Raw genomic sequence first — 16,258 nt, 5'->3', positions numbered from 1 at the left:
AATGCCTGAACAGGTGTATGATGGGCATGGAACTTGAAATGGTAATCAAAAGGTTTCACAAAATGTAAAGCCCAGGCCCAGATTGATTCAATAGAAAAGTCAACGACAACAAAATAAATCTCCAATCTTCAACAAGCTATACACAGAAAGAACCAGTTGTTACCCTAGCGGTCCACAGGGCAAAGGAGGGGGATGCTGGGAACTGGGGTGGAGGGAGGACAACACTGGTATTGGGAATATCCCTGATTCAATGCACTATGTACCACAAATATTACTGTGAAAGATTTGTAATTCACATTGGTCACAATAAAATTATTTAAAAATATATAGAGAGAGGAGCAAAACTGCCTACCCTATAAGTATGCAGAGGGGAGAGGGGGGAGAGAAACATTAGAGGTGTACATTTAAGTGGTATACATTTTAAGACTGAAAATAAATCATAAACAACTTTGTAATCATGGTATTTAAATAAAAGACTTTATTCCGGGTTGGTAGTGTGGTAAATGTCTTTAAAGTCCAAGAAGAGTCATTTTGTTTTGCTTTGGACCACATCTGTTTATTCTTAGAGGTTTCTGCTGGCTATGTACTCGAGAATCACCCTCACATTGCTTAGGGATCTTATGGTGTCTCGGGCATACAAGGGTAAGGCCCTACCCAGTGTACTATCTCTCCAGCCCCACAATAGGAGTCATTTTGGAGTGAAGCAGGAAGGCACTGTGAATTATTATATCTCTTGAGTGACAGGAGCGCTGGAATGTAGGCAAGTCTAGGAGAAAACTATTAAGATTCTACATGCTTCTAAGCTTTATTACCCCATGTTATTGGTGCCAATTTATGCCATCCCAATCATGGTATAACTTTCTTACAGTTCTAGAGATTCATATTTCTTGAGAACAGGCTTCTAAAGACACCTGAAGATCGCTTCTCGGCCTTTTGGTTAAGATTGAGTGTAAAGACATCTGAAGAACTCCTATACTGTTAATACAAACCTGCTGCCTGTTGAAAAGTCCCTTCCCAATCAACTTTTGTGCAGTGTTTTCATATAGTCCTGACCTCCCCTGTGAACCAGAAAAGAGAAAGGATCAGCCTGCTAATCCAGTTATTAACACAGGTGAAGATCAAGTTGATATTTGTGCTTCAAAGGCAACAACTTTTAGATGTTAATATGTACCTATATTAACCCTGAGAAAAGGAGATGGCAACAGTATACACCTTAAAAACAACTGAAAAAAAATAAGATTAAGTCTTTTTCCAGGCCATCAGTTCAGTACAGGCTATTTGTCTACTCCTTTTATAGATTTTGGTTAGTTATTGTCGCATGTCTCCAGCCCATTCTCTCTAAGAGAGACCCCTTATATTAAAATTTACAGCAAAAGGAAATTAACGAGAGTCTGTTATATTTGTATTATTGACTGGAGATAGATGCTTACTCTTTAACTGGGATTTGGAATCATGAAAATTAAGCATGAAAACAAAAAGTCAATGAAGTGAGAGGGACTATTCTTCTGAATCCAGGCAATATTCAGAGCTCTTCTAGATACCCTTCTCAATTTTCAGTAGCTGCTATCTTGGCTCCTTGCCAGTCTATTTAATATTCAACACCTTTCAAAACCTTCCGACCTAAAATCCAAAAGCCAAATTTCCTATCCAGACCTTACTTTAGCAAGGTATATACATAAGGCATATACATAAGAAGAGCTTTTAGTGTCTTGAATCTCTCTCCCCAACTCCTCGATTCTTGTGTCTTCCTCTCTTTTGTGTGTACTCTTGTCTGGGAAGGAAATCACAAGGCTAATAGTTCTCCGCCACCTCTCTGTGATATCCGTTGGGCAATAGGACCTAGCGAGGTTCAGAACTGAAGCCAAGAGAGACACACCTGGCTGCGTGGGTTGAGCTACTTTGGGAAAGATGTAGTTTGGAAGGGCAAGGCAGGAGTGGGCGTGAGAAAGAGGGAAGCTATGACTCCCTCTGGGGTCTAGACATCGCGGTGACAACTGCTTCTGAAAATTAGTTCAATTCCCTCTCTGTCTCTGACTCTCTGTCTCTATGTGAGTGCCTCTCTCTGTCTCTGTCTCTGTCGTCTCTGCCTCTGTCCCTCTGTCTGTCTCTCTGTCTCTGTTCTCTCTGTCTCTCTGTCTCTCTCTCTCTCTCTCTCTCTGTGTGTGTGTGTGTGTGTGTGTGTGTGTGTGTGTGTGTGTGTGTGTGTATGTGTGTGTGATTTCAACTAGGAGAATCCTATGTTTGCCTATGCTGGAATTTGTGCCGGATTGTTTTCCAAACTCTTCCTCCTGTTTCGCTGGTGTCTCTGCCACCGGCGGATTTTAATTTCAAAGGCTGGCCACATCTGACAGCTGGAACTGTGGGGACCTTTCCAAGAGTGTGGCGGCTTCTTCCATGCCAGTTTGGTGCACAGCTCATTGTGCTTCTCGCTAGCAGTTTCTAGGCGTGAAGACTGGTTGGAGACAAATTTGCCCGGAGCCAGGCGTCTGGAGAACAAAACGAAGGGAACCAAGGAGCCAACCACAATGCCCTAGGCAAGTGTGGGACCCGGCGAGTTTAAGCCGTAGCTCAGCCAGCCTCGGGTAACGAAGCCTTGAACTGAACCCCTCCCCTCGCAGGGACGCGCAGGCAGTGCTGGCTCAGTTCTTGACTGAGCTGAGTGACACTGCTCAGGATCCTTGCTAGTTGCTGTGGACAGCCCAGATTGAACGACTCTCCCACTTCATCGGGCTTTGAATCGAAGAATAACCACGAAACACTGTGCTTTTGGACTGTGATCTGGGTACAAGGATGCTTCCTTTTGCTTTGTCCACTTTTCACAGCACTTACTGTTAATCCTGCTTATTGTTATCCTGAGCCAATCAAGAGTCACATTGAAAGTGTTGCTACTGGGAGTCTTTTCTGATGGAATCGTCGTCCAAGACACCAATAAAAAAATGAGGGATTTTTTTGTTCTAACTAGGAGATGTCGGCTCTGGAGTTGGTTTTGATTACTCTTTCACTAATACTTGAGTTGCAGCGGCTCCAGGCGTGCCAGAAGGTGGGAAAAGTTCTTTGAAGATCAGACCTTAACACTCAGGTCCTCAACAATGGACCAAATTTATGAGATTCCTGAGGAGCCAAATGTGGACCCAATTTCATCTCTAAGAGAAGACGTCATACGGGGGCCAAATCCTCGATTTACTTTTCCATTTAGCATACTGTTCTCCACTTTTTTGTACTGTGGGGAGGCAGTATCTACCTTGTACATGGTTAGAATCTATCGAAAAAATAGTGAAATCTACTGGATGACATACACCTTTTCCTTCTTTATGTTTTCATCAGTTATGGTCCAGTTAACCCTCATTTTTGTCCACAGAGATCTGGGCAAAGATAAGCCACTGTCATTGTTTATGCATCTAATTCTATTGGGACCTATTGTAAGGTAAGATCTGTTCCCTCCTTCTCTACCTCCTCCCCATGTCTGTACAGAGAATGAAGCTGATATTTATACAAGATTGATATTTTGCCTCTAATCTAATCAATCCTCCCATTCCATTCTACTTTTGGTTTCCTTATTAACCATCAAAAATGATACTTTTTTGAGGGGACAGAGTGATGATACTAAAGGGGGTATGTGACTGCTCAGTCCTTGGTTCAATCCCTGCCGCCACAAGAACTCCCAGGCATTGGTAGATGTAACTGTAAAATTTCCAGAACACTGCTGGGGTGGCTCTGCCTGAGCAACACTGTCCCATCTGCCCTCAAACCGAATTCCCCGCCTCGTCAGTCAAGATTGGTCCCCAATGCTCTGAGTACCACTTTGGAGTCTCTGTTTTCATTATTTTCTCTTTTAGATTTTTAGACCACACCCAAGGGTGCTCAGGATTTACTTCTGGCTCTGTGCTATGGGACCACTTCTGGTGAGCTCAGGGTGCTGGGGATTGAACCCTGGTCAGCCACATGCAAGGCAAATGCCCTACCCATTGCACTGATGCTCCAAATTTGATCTGAAGTTCTAAATGCCACCTTGAACATGTGTCATATATCTAGACCCCAAGTCTAGATACAGTATCATTGATTCAACCATTAGAAAAAATGTTGATTTGGGTTATGTGATCACCCTGTGTTTACAGGCCCTTAGTTTCAGAGTACTAATTTAACTGTAACCTTTATTAAAAAAATTCCTCTTCTGACCCCCTCAGACCTGACTCAATGTAGTTTTCTTTACTCTTTGAGTTACTTAGACTGATGTTGCTTCCATTTTTCTACTTATTTGTTATCTGGAAAATATTTCAAATCCTAGGCATCTGATATCCTAACCCATTGCAGTTTATCTTTATTAGTCTTCTGCTTATTTATTTGTATCTTTCTGCACTAAAATTAGGAAGACAGAAGTGGGGGTAAAGGCAGATAGTCATCTCTCCATATGGATGACACTGTAGCATAATGTAACAGTATTGTCTTCCACTCAGATTGTCTTAAAGGGATGAGGATTTTCTGATCATAGAGATAGGAAGGCATCTGTATATGCATTCTCATCTGGATGCTATGGGATCTTCAAGGTTTCAAAACTTATGAGGTCAGGAATAAGACATGAACCAAGTTTGTCTTGATTGCAGAAGAGACGGAAGCTTGCAATCCATTGAGGAATATGAGTCAAAGTGTCAATGTTATTGCATTTGTTAAGAAAGATATCCTTAGAGCGCTAAGCATAACCTAAATTAGTGGGAGGACAAGATGGAAATCTACCTTCCCCCCTCATTTAGAATGAATATGTTTAAACTCGGGGCCAGAGAAATAGTACAGAAAGTAGGGCAGATGTCTTGCATGCAGCTGTCCTGGATTTGATCTCTGGGACACTAGATGGTCCCTTGAATCCCGCCAGGAGTGATCCCCAAAAGTAGAACCTGAAGTAAGCTCTGAGCACTGCTTGGATGTGACTCCAAAATCAAAAGACAATTAGTCTCTATTAGAGAAAATAAAGAATATCAAAAGAAACATACTGGAATTCAGAGGATCTGGAATCTATTCTTATTCTATCATTGAATATGCTACTGTGGTTAAATCTCTGAAGATGCTTTGGACCTCATTGTCTTAATCTGTAAAAGAATTGGGTTATGGGCCCGGAGAGATTGCACAGTGGCGTTTGCCTTGCAAGCAGCCAATCCAGGACCAAAGGTGGTTGGTTCGAATCCCGGTGTCCCATATGGTCCCCCATGCCTGCCAGGAGCTATTTCTGAGCAGACAGCCAGGAGTAACCCCTGAGCAACGCCAGGTGTGGCCCAAAACACCAAAAAAAATTGGGTTATACTAAACCAAAATATCCTATTATATTTGGATTTTTTTTCTGGAAAAAAAAGAATTTTTTTTAGAAAAAAAGTACTTGGTTGCACTCTTTTTTTTTTACAGAGAAAAATAGTGGCACCCTGTAAAACTACCTTGTTTAAATAAACAAATAAAAAAAGTTCCCCTCATATGTATAAGAGGTTACTTCCTCTCTTTTAGCTCATCCTTATTCAACTTTTTTATACCTGAGGACTACAGCTGTCCTACATACTAGTCCTGAACAGACAGTTGTAATTAAGGCTCTTTTGACTAGTGATTTCTCATATTTCTATACCTGCGGACCAGACTGTCAGTTGCCCACTTACCCATGATTGAAGAAAACTGCCATAGATCATTCTAGCACCTCCTGGTGTGAGGGCAGTATTGATCATAGGAAAAGGACTAGTTTAGGCCCCATAGGTTTAAATGTCAAAATCAAATGCCTGTGGGAACCAGATAGATATCATGAATAAGTAAAGTGGATTGATTATGAGAAAAACAGTTACTTCATATGTGATAAATGAAAAAATATTAATGTTAGAAAAATAATGGAAAATAGCAAAGTACTGTGTAATTCTGGCATCCATTGACATGCCTAAATAAGGTGGTCACTCTACAGTTGCAACCCATTGTTTCCCTGTTGAAATTCAGATGGGTAATACCAAATACTTCAACTTCTCAAGAGACTGTTCTTCAACAGAATATTATATGATGTAATGTGAATTAAAAGTTTGGCAACTAATAAATAAAAACATTGAATGGACAAAATCCTATCTGCTGGTCAGATTTGGATCAGTTGACTTACATTCTACCCCTGGATTAGATACTAAGAAGATATTTTAAAGTTAAACTATATTTTTAATATAGCACCAAAATTAGAGATGTCACTAGAGGAGTAAGGAAACCATTTTCTTTACCTTTTCAAATGTAATATAGAATTGGCCCTTGGACATGATGGTTCAATTTCTTTGGTTTATGTAAACCTGGAGTTTTTCCTACTCAGGATTTGATTTCATGGGTTCAGCCAACCTGGCCATGAGTTGGAGGAATTCCTGGATGCAGAACCAGCATATATAAAGGGTGAACTATTAAGTTGTAATTTGAGTTTCTATGGCTGGGTGTGTGTGTGAGATACAGATTCTAATATGCCTCTGACACAAGGTTCAAAGATCAACTTATTGAGTAATATACTCAGCACACTCAGGATGCAAATTTCAGTAACTAGTCATTTGATTTCCCCATATGTTTATGATCTTCAAACCATCTTTGATTTTGATCATTTATATGAAGTGTTGTGAGCTGTACTTCATTTTTGTTATTTAGCTTCTTCTTAAAATGATTGGAAATCATTTATAATCTTTCATTTTTATATATCCTGAAGCTAACCCTGCAGCAAGGGAAATAATTAAAAATCATAAATTTTGTCCTTGTTATTCTTATTTTCAAGGTAAATTAACGGGCAGGTATAGTAGGAATTGTTTTAGTACTTTTTCAAGCGTGTAGGTTATTATCTTCTAGGGATGTTGTCTTCTAAGTATCAGACAATAACAAAACCTTGGTTTGAATTACAAAACTTATAGACAGGCAGCAAAACGATAGGAGTAGGGGCCGAGGAAGGGGAAGAATATCACAGTGAGGATCCAGAGCGACAGTACAGTAGGAATGGTGCTGGCCTTGCACATGGCTTACCCAGGTTGGCACTACATATGGTCCCCTAAGCCTCATTAGAGTTATTCCTGAGTAGAGAACCAGGACCAGGCCTAGAAAATCACTGGGTATGGGAAAGAAAGAATCAAAGAAAAAAAGAAAGGAAGTAGGAAAGCACTAAGGTGACAAAGGGACCCTAGTAGAAGTACATTGATGGTGGGATTCAGTAATTTTGTATATTAATACCATAAACTTTAACACTACTATCATAATCTAAAATATAATACATGGGTTCAAGAGATAATATAGTGGGCAGGGCATATGATTTCCATGTAGCCCACCTGGGTTTAATCCCACACCCTGCAAGGGATGATCCCTGAACACAGAGCAAGGAGTAAGCCCTGAGTACTGCTGGATCTGATAAAAAAGCCTCCAAAATAAAAATAACAATTAAATACATAAATTTAATAACTGTCAAAAATAAATTTTGTTAAGGACAAATTATGTTTAAAGGACAGTTATCAAACTGTTCAAGAGGCCTCCAAAACAACTTGTGATTTTTAGGTTTCCTAGATATATAGTTTGTTTGGTTTTGAGTTCCTAATTATTTAAGAATCTTTGTGCTAAATGTATATGAGGACTATTTTCCAGATTTTTTAGCCAAGGCAATTATAGTTGTAGGCACTATCTTGAAAATAGAACTCAGAGCTGAAAACTGAATAAGGAATGCCTCACCTCAGAAATTTGAGGTGTTTTGAGAACCAGGAAATTTGGGAACCTTCATCATTTTCACTCAAAGCGTAAGTTATCTAATATTGTTGTGTTCAAGGTACCTGTCTACCACAGGTTTATTCTGACAGAGAAAAAGAAAATCATATCAAAGTAATATTTTTGAAATAGCTTATATTGTTCACTGAGCAAAATGGAAGACTCACATAACTTGTAAAAAGCATGACCAATGAATTCTTTGACTTACAAGAAATGCATAGAAAAGGATAAAAGGAATGGTAAAAAAATAAATAAATAGCAAAACCTCCTTGAGTTATTTAACCCTTATCTCAATGCCAACAGCTTTATTTAAGTTTCCCTGATACTTTACTTCTGCAGATGTTTGGAGGCCATGAGCAAGTATCTCACACTGTGGAAAAAAGAAAGACAAGAGGAGCCCTATGTAAGCCTTACCCGAAAGAAGATGCTAATAAATGGCGAGGAGGTGCTGATAGAATGGGAGGTTGGGCACTCTGTCCGAACCCTGGCAATGCATCGCAATGCCTACAAACGTATGTCACAGATTCAAGCTTTTCTGGGTTCAGTGCCCCAACTGACCTATCAGCTCTATGTGACCTTAATATCTGCAGAGGTCACCTTACCTAGAGGTGAGTGGGAGTCAGGAGATGGGAAGGCTTCATATAAGTGAAGGGCCTTAGGTACATAAGACCCGAGTCGTAAAATATGCAGGCCACTAACTCCATGTGGTTAATTAAATTAAAATGAAATGAAAGATGTACTTCCTTAATCATGCTGATTACTTTTTAAGTAGTCAATAACCTCATGAGTCACTGGCTTGGACAACACAAGTATTACAGAGCATGCCTATCATTGCAGAAGTTCAATCGGATAGCACTCAGAGATAGCTCAAGAAACTCTTAAGGCAGGTATCTCAAGCCTGTGAGATCTCTTAAGTGGAGGCTTGTATTAGAGACATAGTATAACTGGCAGGATACTTGCCTTGTATGTGACCATCTACCGAGGTTTGATCTCTGGCATTGTATATATTTCCCCAAGTACAGCCAGTAACAATCCTTGAGAATTTCTGCGTGTGGCCTTTCCAAAAACTTACAGCGAGTGATATATTTGACAAAATATGTCACAGATATGCATGATACCCCTTCAGTAACAGTATTGCAGACAACAGTTCATAGAGGAAAAAAGGGGGATCAATCAGTAGAGTGAGAGAGAGAGAAAGAAAGAGAGGTGTCTATCATAGAGGAGATGTGGACAGGGACAGGAGGGAAAATTGGTAATGGGAAATGAACACTAGTGAAGGGCTGGGTGTTAAAACATTGTATGACTGAAATTCAACTAGCAACAATTTTTTTAAGTCTGTAAAAATTATGTCAATAGAACTTGGCCTTGAATAAGTAAATAAAACCAGCAGTAAGCAGAATATTTCCCCTAGCTAAGTGGGTTTTAATTATAGTGAAGTATTTTAAGTTTTATTTTGGAGGAGTTGGTTAGGAATGGTTATATTTAAATGAGAATTTCCTAAATATTACAGATCATAAAAGGAATAGTCCAGGATTAAAGCTCCTTTTTAGAATGCAATTTCTTTCCCAGACATGATTCAATCTGGGGGTGGTTAGGAATTTACAGTTTGTAAAAGTATTCCCAGTTTTTTGGATCAGCCACATTTGGGAACCACTGATTTGATTGATCATTTCTCTAAACTCTGTTGGGGAGAAAGAAAAAAAAGATGTGGAATAATAATAGTGAGGTCTGGTCCTAATTCTGATCTTCTTTCTGATTTTTGATTGAAGTTGACAAAGAGGTCACTCAATGTCTTAAGTTCCTACTTGTAAAAGAGTGATCCTGAGATGAGTAAGAACTCTATCAGAGGATAAAATGTGATTCATTATTTTCAAAATCAAGATAAAATATTGTTAATGAGTTTTAACAACCTAAGATTAGCTTCATCTGCTTTGCCCAGAGCTGGTACAGCTGTGAAGTAGCTTTAGATGATGTCTTTAATTGATTGCTGAACTTGCTTTGCAAAACTCCAAATCTCTATTTTCTTTCTCTCCAATAAGAATTGTTTGTACACAGGGGCTGGAGAGATAGCATGGAGGTAAGGCGTTTGCCTTTCATGCAAGAGGTCATCGGTTCGAATCCCAGCGTCCCATATGGTCCCCCGTGCCTGCCAGGAGCAATTTCTGAGCATGGAGCCAGGAGTAACCCCTGAGCACTGCCGGGAGTGACCCAAAAACCACAAAAAAAAAAAAAAAAAAAAAAAAAAAAAAAAAAAAAAGAATTGTTTGTACATGAGGCCAGAGGGATAGTACAGAGCGGGTAAGGTGCTTGTGTTGCATTAGGCCAACCCAGGTTCAATCCCCATTATCCCATATGGTCCCTTGAGCACAGCCATTCCTGAGCATCACCAAGTGTGTCTCAAACATAAACAAAAATAATTGGGTTTTTTTTTTGTAGGGTTCTGTTGATCTATAGCTTTTCAGTATCCAGAATTGCCAGTAGTGGTGAAGGGGGATGTTCTGTTTATGACTGAAATCCAACTACAATCATGTTTGTAATTATGATGCTTAAATAAAGATTTTATAAAAAAAAAGAATTGCCAGTGGTATGAGGAAAAATATATCTGGAAATAGTGATGTTTTTCCTCTGAGGAAAAGCATATAATTAAAATATGAATAAATTACAAACATAATACATGCAGAAACTAGTTAACCTGGTGATAATTATATATACACAGAAAATTTCTGGAAAACTATTTAAGAAATATTTTTCTCTGGGGAGTAGTAATGAGAAATTAGTCAACTTTTATGTCTTTAAACCCTTTTATATAGTTAAAAATTTTTGCCATCCTTGTGCATTTTTAGTCCCTAATTTTTAATATAAAAAATTAGTCATGGTTTACTATAAAGATTTCAGGCTAATTATACAATATATTTGCCTGTATATATTATACAAGATATAGTCTCATTTCCAAAGTAAATCCATATTAATCATTCAGTACATAACCTTCCAAACTTTTTATTATGTAAATATGAATATACATAAAATATATATTTTATTACCAGAAAGGGCTGTACCATTAAATATTTTGCTCAGCAACATGTCTTTTCCAAAAGTATACAAATTTCTTTCTTAAACAACTATATAGTGGTATAATATACTCCCATATATATGTATATTGTAGTAAACCCTTATGTAAGTTGCACCATTCTTTCTTATTTACCTACTCATTTACACGAGGGATTAGGATTTGTTTCCTTTTTTCCCTATACAAATTTTCTTGCTAATTGCAAACCATGTCCTAGCCAATCAACATTTTACAAATATCTGTGTGCTGTGTGCAATGAATACAATATAGTAGGTAGGGTACTTGACTTTCATGTGGTCAAAACTGGTTCAATCTCCAGCATCCCATATGGTCCCCTGAGCCTGCCAGGAGCGATTTCTGAGTGTAAAGCCAGGAGTAACCTCTGAGTGCTGCCGGATGTGACCCAAAAACCAAAAAAAAAAAAAAAAGCTATTTAAGGAAAGTCTCCCATTTCAGTTTTCCAGTAATCTATTTAGAGCTTAAACAGAAGACACAAACACATCTGCAAGGTAAGTTTGCTTCCTTTAGGTTTGTTTATGCTTCGTTTGAGTTTTGATGGGAAGACCTTCACTTTCCTTCCAGATTAAATGAAAACTTCCATGACACTTCTTCCTTGGTTTCAGTGTGTATTTTGAGAACAGGAAGTTCCCAAAGTATGTTATAATCCTCATTCATTCTAAGAATATCTATTTTTAAAATTATTATTGATTAGAATCTTTTGATCTAAGAAAGAAGTGAAATAGGTCACTGCATGATGTGTAGTGGAAACTTGATAGAGCAGGTTAGGGAAATACCTACACTACATATATACTAACATATAGTGGTATGACTACTGTTGGCTCAGAAACAGTGATTCTGCATTTTTATTTTTTAAAACACTGTGCTGGAAGTTTGGGGATACCTAAAATATATCAAAGCACAGGAGTGATGGACTCACAATTCTAGTGATTAATGCAAGCAACTCTAGAGTACATTGGTGCATTGGGAAACTGAAGCACATAGCTAAGCTTTCAGCTTTACTAAGAATTTCAAATTGTAAATATTTTATTCTGCCTCTCTAAACTTAGAATTATTCATTAATACCACAAACATCTGAGCATCTACTATTTCTAAGCAATATACAGTGCTTTGGGGAAGAAGCAATGGACAAAATAGATGCGCTTTCTTCTGCCCTCATAGAATTTCCTGTGTGCATTTTGACAAATTCTGAAAGCATACACAAACAAGACCTGTTTCTTTTTTTTCTTTTCTTTTTTTTTTTTTTTTTGGTTTTTGGGCCTCACCCAGTAACGCTCAGGAGTTACTCCTGGCTATGCGCTCAGAAATTGCTCCTGGCTTGGGGGACCATATGGGACACCGGGGGGTCGAACCGCGGTCCATCCAAGGCTAGCGCAGGCAAGGCAGGCACCTTACCTTTAGCGCCACCGCCCGGCCCCAAGACCTGTTTCTTGAATAAAACCATCAAAGGCATTCTCTTTGAGTCTTCTATGACTTGAATTGTTCAGATAGGGTTCTCCTTCAAAGTTTGCTTAACAAACTGTTTTATGAGGTAGCTTCTGCTCCATCCCTTTATGGGTGTGCTTCTTAAATTAATAACCTCCTAATAATAGGTTTAGACTGTATCAAAAGGTTCATTTTGTACACACAATTATTAATGTATATAGTATATGGTCATTATGAGATATTTAGAAAGAGAAATATTGAAAAATCTAAAAAGCTGACATGAATTGCTATTATAAAATATGTTTTGAATTATTTCTGTTTTTTTTCTGTGCATCCTGTTTAGTTAATAGGTCTAATTAATTGAGGGCATCTTAACTGAGGCCCTTGAATTTCAACCTACAATGTTTCTAGACCTCAAGGTTAGAGTATAAATTCCACTATCATCCTTGGCTGATCACCCGCTTTTCTCTTACAGCTGTGTTAATGGTCTTTACCCTGATATCAGTTACCTATGGGGCCACCCTCTGCAATATGTTGGCCATGCAGATCAAGTATGATGAATACAAAATTCGCCTTGGTCCACTAGAAGTCCTCTGTATCACCATCTGGAGGACTCTGGAGATCACTTCCCGCCTAATGATTCTGGTACTCTTCTCAGCCACCTTGAAATTGAAGGCCGTGCCCTTTTTATTGCTCAACTTCTTGATCATCCTCCTTGAGCCTTGGGTTAAATTTTGGAGGAGTGGTGCCCAGATGCCTACTAACATTGAGAAAAATTTCAGCCGGGTTGGTACCATGGTAGTACTGATTTCTGTTACTGTCCTCTATGCTGGCATCAACTTCTCTTGCTGGTCAGCCTTGCAGTTGAAATTGGCAGATAGGGACCTTGTTGACAAAGGTCAGATCTGGGGTCATATGGGCCGGCACTATAGTGTGAGATTGGTAGAAAATGTGATAATGGTTTTGGTTTTTAAGTTATTTGGAGTGAAAATATTACTAAATTATTGTCATTCTTTGATTGCCTTGCAACTTATTATTGCTTATCTGATTTCCATTGGATTCATGCTCCTTTTCTTCCAGTATTTGCATCCATTGCGCTCACTCTTCACCTACAATGTAGTAGACTATCTTCACTGTGTCTGTTGCCACCAAGATTCTCAGGGCAGAACTGAGAACTTGCAACCATCCATTGACACTGAAACAAGACAAAGCATAGCTTGATTTTTTCCTCCAAATTTTGAAATGGGTTGGTAAGTTGCCAAGATTAACAGTGAAATTGGAGAAGAAGCCCATGAGTAGAAACATGAAGGGGACATTTTCTTAAAATTTCTGGTATCCTTTAAATGAAAGAGCACACCTACCCCCATATTTCCTCAAGATCGATGGTTATGTTTGGATGTTAGGGTAATCAGTATATACCCAGAAAGGTCAGAAATACAATTCATATTCATCCCACCTTGGTGGGTTTGTCTAGCTATCCTGCAGGATAATTCACCTTGATAATATCCTAGCCTCACTGTGACATTCTAGCTCTGCTCATTTGCTTGAGGTATTCCTGATCTTTTCCAGGGCTGAGATGAATATTCAGAATTCCATCAGAATACATCCTAACTGATCAGAAGATTTGACTGTTGACTAGCTACGGATATTTCCCTGGATACAATAAAACTAATGTGAAAATTATTATTATAAATGTGAATGAAATCTAGTCACAATCAAAAACTGAGTAAATAGAAAACCATATTGTTAGAATTTACCCACATTAAAATGTAATGGTGATAATTCACTAAAACCTCTTTCAGTGGCCCTTCATATGATCACTATGAAGGAGCATGTTATAGGATTTCTTCAGATCATAAGCCATAACAGGCTCTTTATTCCATAGTTTGTTACATGTACCTGTAGTTGATCAAGTGACATGGTAAAGTAAAATCTCTAAGTTTGTGCCTCCTTATTGGAAATTCACTGCAACCCAACATTTCTGTATTCTTGGTGCTTTTACTATTTGATAAAGACCAAAGAAGTCGAACTATAACTCAAAATGTTTCTAAGCTATTGAAAAAATTAATACCGTTTTATTTCTGACACTATACTGAGTATTTATTTAATTTATTTTGAAAGACAAAGAGAAGATAATAATGGCTGAGACATTGCTTCATGTTGTTTCATTGGGATGTTGGGATGTTGGCTGGCATTCCAAGGTAAATAAAATAATATTAAACCTTTGTTGATAGTGGTTTCTGCGTATAGGATTTTCTTTTAAAAAATTTTGGGCTACTCAATGATGCTCAGGGGTTACTCCTGTCTTTGTACCTAGAAATTAGGTAGTAGTAGTGTTCATGGACCTTGTAGTGTTCATGGGACCATATAGAATGCTAGAGATAAAACTAGGATCAGTCTTGTGCAAGGCAAGCACAATATTTGCTGTAATAATATTCTGGTCCAGGGGCCGGAGAAATAGCATTGAGGTAAAGCGTTTGCCTTGCATGCAGAAGGACGGTGTTTCAAATCCCAGCATCCCTTATGGTCCCCCATGCCTGCCAGGAGTGATTTCTGGGAGTAGAGCCAGGAATGGCCCCTGAGTGCTGCCGGGTGTGACCCCCAAAATAATATTTTGGTCCAGCATTTTCTTAATTTTCTGGTAAGAAATGTGTTTAACAATCCTCTGCTTATTACCACATTCTCAATAAACAATCACAGTTCTTTTTCATGTTTCCCTGTGTTTATATATTAAAGTACTTGATACTGTGATGGGCATGTCATCTAGATGCCTGTTAGTGAAGAAATTGAGGTTACTATGAGCAGTGCCTATTGGAACAGAGTATCCCAGCATTTACCTAATAATGCCTGACACTTCAGGACAGGAAGAACCAGTTATAACCATCTGTGGTCTTAGCAATCTGACCTAAAGCCTCTCATTCTCATTCAGTTTTACGTGTCTGGGATCATGCTAAGAATTTAAGATTATTTCCCTTCTTCTTACTTCAGCATCAGGATATTATGTTGGAGGAGTTCCCTCTTATAAGTTGCAGGATGAAGAGCCAGAATTGTACTGTTTTCTTATATGGTTTCTCTATTTTCAGCCACTATTTGGGGCTACAAGATAATTGACAAGATATTTAATTGGCTGCACTAAACGATCCCTGTGGTGAGCTTCATGTCAGGAGCTGGACCTGAAATAATTACACTGAGAACTATCATAACAAAATGTGACTGAATGAGGGAAGTAGAAAGCCTGTCTAGAGTACAGGCCGGTGTGGGGTGTGGAGGAAGGACACTTGGGATATTGGTCATGGGAATGTTGCACTGGTGAAGAATTATATATATATACACATATACACATACATATATATGTATATATATAATTAAAAAATCAAAAAAAAAGAAAAGATAAAGCCTCCCAATTCTTACCATAGGCTGTATTCTTTACACTGACTATATAGAAAGAAGAGGTACAGTAAATGCACCCCATACACACCTCAACCCCTCAACCCAGGCCCTTTGCCTGGTCTGTATTGTGAATTGGGGGACAAAAAAGATAATTAATTGGGGGAAGTGTGATATGGCTTGCATTGAAACAGTTGTGTGTGTGTGTGTGTATATATATATATATATATAAATCAAATTCCTTCATTCCTTCTTTTATGGTGAAGAGACTTAGGTGGCTGTCATTAAAAATACCCTCACATAGTTGTCTTATGTGTTATTTAAGTTGATTTTAAAATAAGCGACCTGTCAAACTTCAGAAGAACAATTTGGCATTTGGAACTCAATCAGAAATTTCTTCCAAGTGGTTAATGTGTCCTCATTAAAAGCAGGAGCAATGTGGACATATAATTTGGTCCATTAAAACTATGTGAATCAGCTACTTAAAGAATAGGTGCTATGGGAACACAGAGACACACACTGAGCCAGGTAGGCCAATTATAATTAGACTGAAGATACAAAACATATTTTCCCACATGTATCATTTCCAGCCTTGGTGAGTTAATATCTTAGGTATGCAGGGAGTTTAGGGCAAGGGTG

General features: G+C 38.5%; 1 protein-coding gene and 1 pseudogene across 1 annotated transcript; both read left to right on the top strand.

Moving 5' to 3' along the window:
• Positions 1 to 3,083: 3,083 nt before the first annotated feature.
• XKRX (XK related X-linked) lies at positions 3,084 to 13,453 on the top strand. The gene is made up of 3 exons (XM_049766924.1): positions 3,084 to 3,424; positions 8,062 to 8,330; positions 12,708 to 13,453. The coding sequence occupies exons 1-3, from the start codon at positions 3,090 to 3,092 to the stop codon at positions 13,451 to 13,453; spliced, it is 1,350 nt and encodes a 449-aa protein (XP_049622881.1). The 5' UTR covers positions 3,084 to 3,089.
• Positions 13,454 to 15,626: 2,173 nt separating this feature from the next.
• On the top strand, positions 15,627 to 15,767 carry LOC125999850 (uncharacterized; annotated as a pseudogene).
• The last annotated feature ends 491 nt before the right edge of the window (positions 15,768 to 16,258 follow it).

Source organism: Suncus etruscus, chromosome X (assembly GCF_024139225.1).
Source record: "Suncus etruscus isolate mSunEtr1 chromosome X, mSunEtr1.pri.cur, whole genome shotgun sequence".
In the NCBI taxonomy this organism is placed as follows: Eukaryota; Metazoa; Chordata; class Mammalia; order Eulipotyphla; family Soricidae; genus Suncus; species Suncus etruscus.
The sequence above is the reverse complement of the archived record's forward strand: the minus strand, read 5'-3'. Positions and strand labels throughout refer to the sequence as shown.